The sequence below is a fragment of the Sinocyclocheilus anshuiensis genome, unplaced genomic scaffold (assembly GCF_001515605.1).
Source record: "Sinocyclocheilus anshuiensis isolate Anshui unplaced genomic scaffold, SAMN03320099.WGS_v1.1 scaffold1941, whole genome shotgun sequence".
Lineage (NCBI taxonomy): Eukaryota > Metazoa > Chordata > Actinopteri > Cypriniformes > Cyprinidae > Sinocyclocheilus > Sinocyclocheilus anshuiensis.
In genome coordinates, this window is record NW_015536568.1 from 471,282 (window position 1) to 473,567 (window position 2,286).

A 2,286-nucleotide genomic window follows, 5' to 3' on the forward strand; every position below is an offset into this window, starting at 1 on the left:
GGGAAAGTTTCTTATTATTTCCTCATTATTTTGCCATTCAGCACCACAAAATATCTAACACATTGTTTTCAGACAACTTTATATTGTTTTAGTGCCGTTTGGAAGTAAATTGGAGTGTTCAAAGAAAAGTGTTCTTTCACACTGGTCTATAAAATGAAAAATAATTTATTAAATATAATAAAATATACAAATTAAATTCAAAATTCTATATGTGGCATTAGGCTACATACTATTAAACTAGAATATATATATATATATATATATATATATTACATTTACATTTAGCCATTTAACAGAACTTTTATCCAAAGCGACTTACAATTGAGGACAACAGAAGCAAACAAAAAAAACAAAACAGCATAATATGTAATATGTTATAATATATACATAATATGTAGGTGCTATGAGTAGGTGCAAGTCTGGGTTAGTCTAATGCAGTACACGCAGAAAGGTTTTTAATGTAATAAATAAAAAGAAAATAAGTAGATAGAATAGAAAAAGTATACAGAACGCTAGTGATAGAGGATCAATTTTTGTTTATAAATAACAAGAAAACAAGTTTGAAAGTATAGAAAAAGAATTGAGAACGCTGGTGTTATAATAAATAAAAAGAAAAAAGTAGATAAAACAGAAATAGAATAGAGAGTTCTATTTTTAGAGGGTCAAGTGTAGATGGAAGAGGTGTGTGTATATATATATATATTTCACATTTCATTCTATTTCAATTTTATGTCATTCAAATTTCATTTAGAATTCTTCCTCTGGGTTGGCTGCTGTAATTCAAATTTTCATTTAAAAAGTTTCAAGAAAAGACATTCTCAATTTAGTTTTGAGTGGTGCACAACCCTAGTTTGAAGACCATAACATTCATCAAAGTGATATGTTTATGAACTGTCTAAGTGTAACAATGTCATTTACAAAATACTGGATACTTTTGCGAATTTTGTTCTTTCCCTGAAATATCAGTAAACTCAATTGAAAACATCCTCAGGCTAATAGCTCATAACACACCCTGGTTCAGGTTGCAAACAGAAGGTCACCAAGATGAGACACCACTCAAAAAACACTAAAATAGATATAAAATCAGGACAATGAAATATGAGCCCAGCACGTTTACTATCTCTCTCTCTTTCTCTAGGGTTACAAACTTTGGGGATTTTTCGTGTAGGCAGCTCCAAAAAAAGAGTCCGTCAAGTAAGTTTGTCAGTTCCAGCTGCTCTCTAGAGCCAGTTTACGCCACATCTTTTCTCTCTCACGTGTGGCATGCGCCCCCTGTCTTTCATATTGATTCTAGAAACAAACTGCTGACAGTGTAACACTGGCAATACTGTTTTATCCTGCTCAATGAATATTTTAGATACTGATCTTAGCATGCACAGTGTCTTGTTTTCATGGCTGACTGTGATTTGTATGTGTACTACATTATTATACTATTAATTATTAATACTACAGTATTATACTGTGTTTGTACAGGCACAGGATACATGGGATACTTGAGTCTCATGTGCGGTGGCAGTCTGTTTGATGGTGTTTTATCCCGCCGTGTCCTTGTGTGTTTTCAGCTGCGCGAGGACTTTGACATGGGGATAGATGTCGCGTTAGACGAAGAGCACAGCGTTCATGATGTGGCTGCATTACTGAAGGAGTTTCTGAGGGACATGCCTGACCCCCTGTTACCACGAGAACTCTACCGGGCCTTCCTGCACGCTAACTGTATGAGCTTACAATTACAAAGACAGGCATTCACAAATAATCTAACATTTATATTATTACACAGGAATCAGGATACACAATTAAACTCTGTATTATCCAACACACTTCTCATTATTGTATCAGCTGTTATGAACTATGCTCACCTTACCAGATGTTTTGTGTTTGTCTGACAGTGTTGAGAGGGGCAGATCAGTTGACATACCTGCAGCAGTTGTTGTACCTGTTGCCGCCCTGTAATTGTGACACCCTGCTGAGGCTCTTGACGCTTCTTCATACAGTACAGGAGAATGCAAACAGCTCCACTGGGCCAAACCAGCAGGAGGTATGGTCTGGGTTTTGCCATGGCAAGCAGTCCCCACCACGTTATAAGAGCCTTTATAATGTATAAAAAATGACAGGGATGTTTATCTCATACAGATGAGTGGTTGAGCAATTTCCTTTAATGTGTTATAATGAGTGGTGATATCAGAGCTAGATATTATTTGATAAATGTTTTAATTAAAGTATGTTAAATTTTTCTGCAATTTGTAATTAGTGAATTCCAATCATGGTCTCGTTTGCACACAGATCTCT

At 35.2% G+C, this 2,286-nt stretch overlaps 1 protein-coding gene across 1 annotated transcript in view; it reads left to right on the forward strand.

Annotated features, from left to right (window-relative positions):
* The window catches only part of LOC107702308 (rho GTPase-activating protein 6-like), a gene marked incomplete at its 3' end in the record, with an annotated part of 39,834 nt that extends 37,799 nt beyond the window's left edge, over positions 1 to 2,035 (forward strand). Inside the window, exons 7-9 of the mRNA XM_016504574.1 lie at positions 1,139 to 1,194; positions 1,563 to 1,713; positions 1,887 to 2,035. Of these exons, the coding sequence (XP_016360060.1) occupies positions 1,139 to 1,194; positions 1,563 to 1,713; positions 1,887 to 2,035 (356 nt within the window). The remainder of the gene's footprint in view (positions 1 to 1,138; positions 1,195 to 1,562; positions 1,714 to 1,886) is intronic.
* Positions 2,036 to 2,286: the final 251 nt, after the last annotated feature.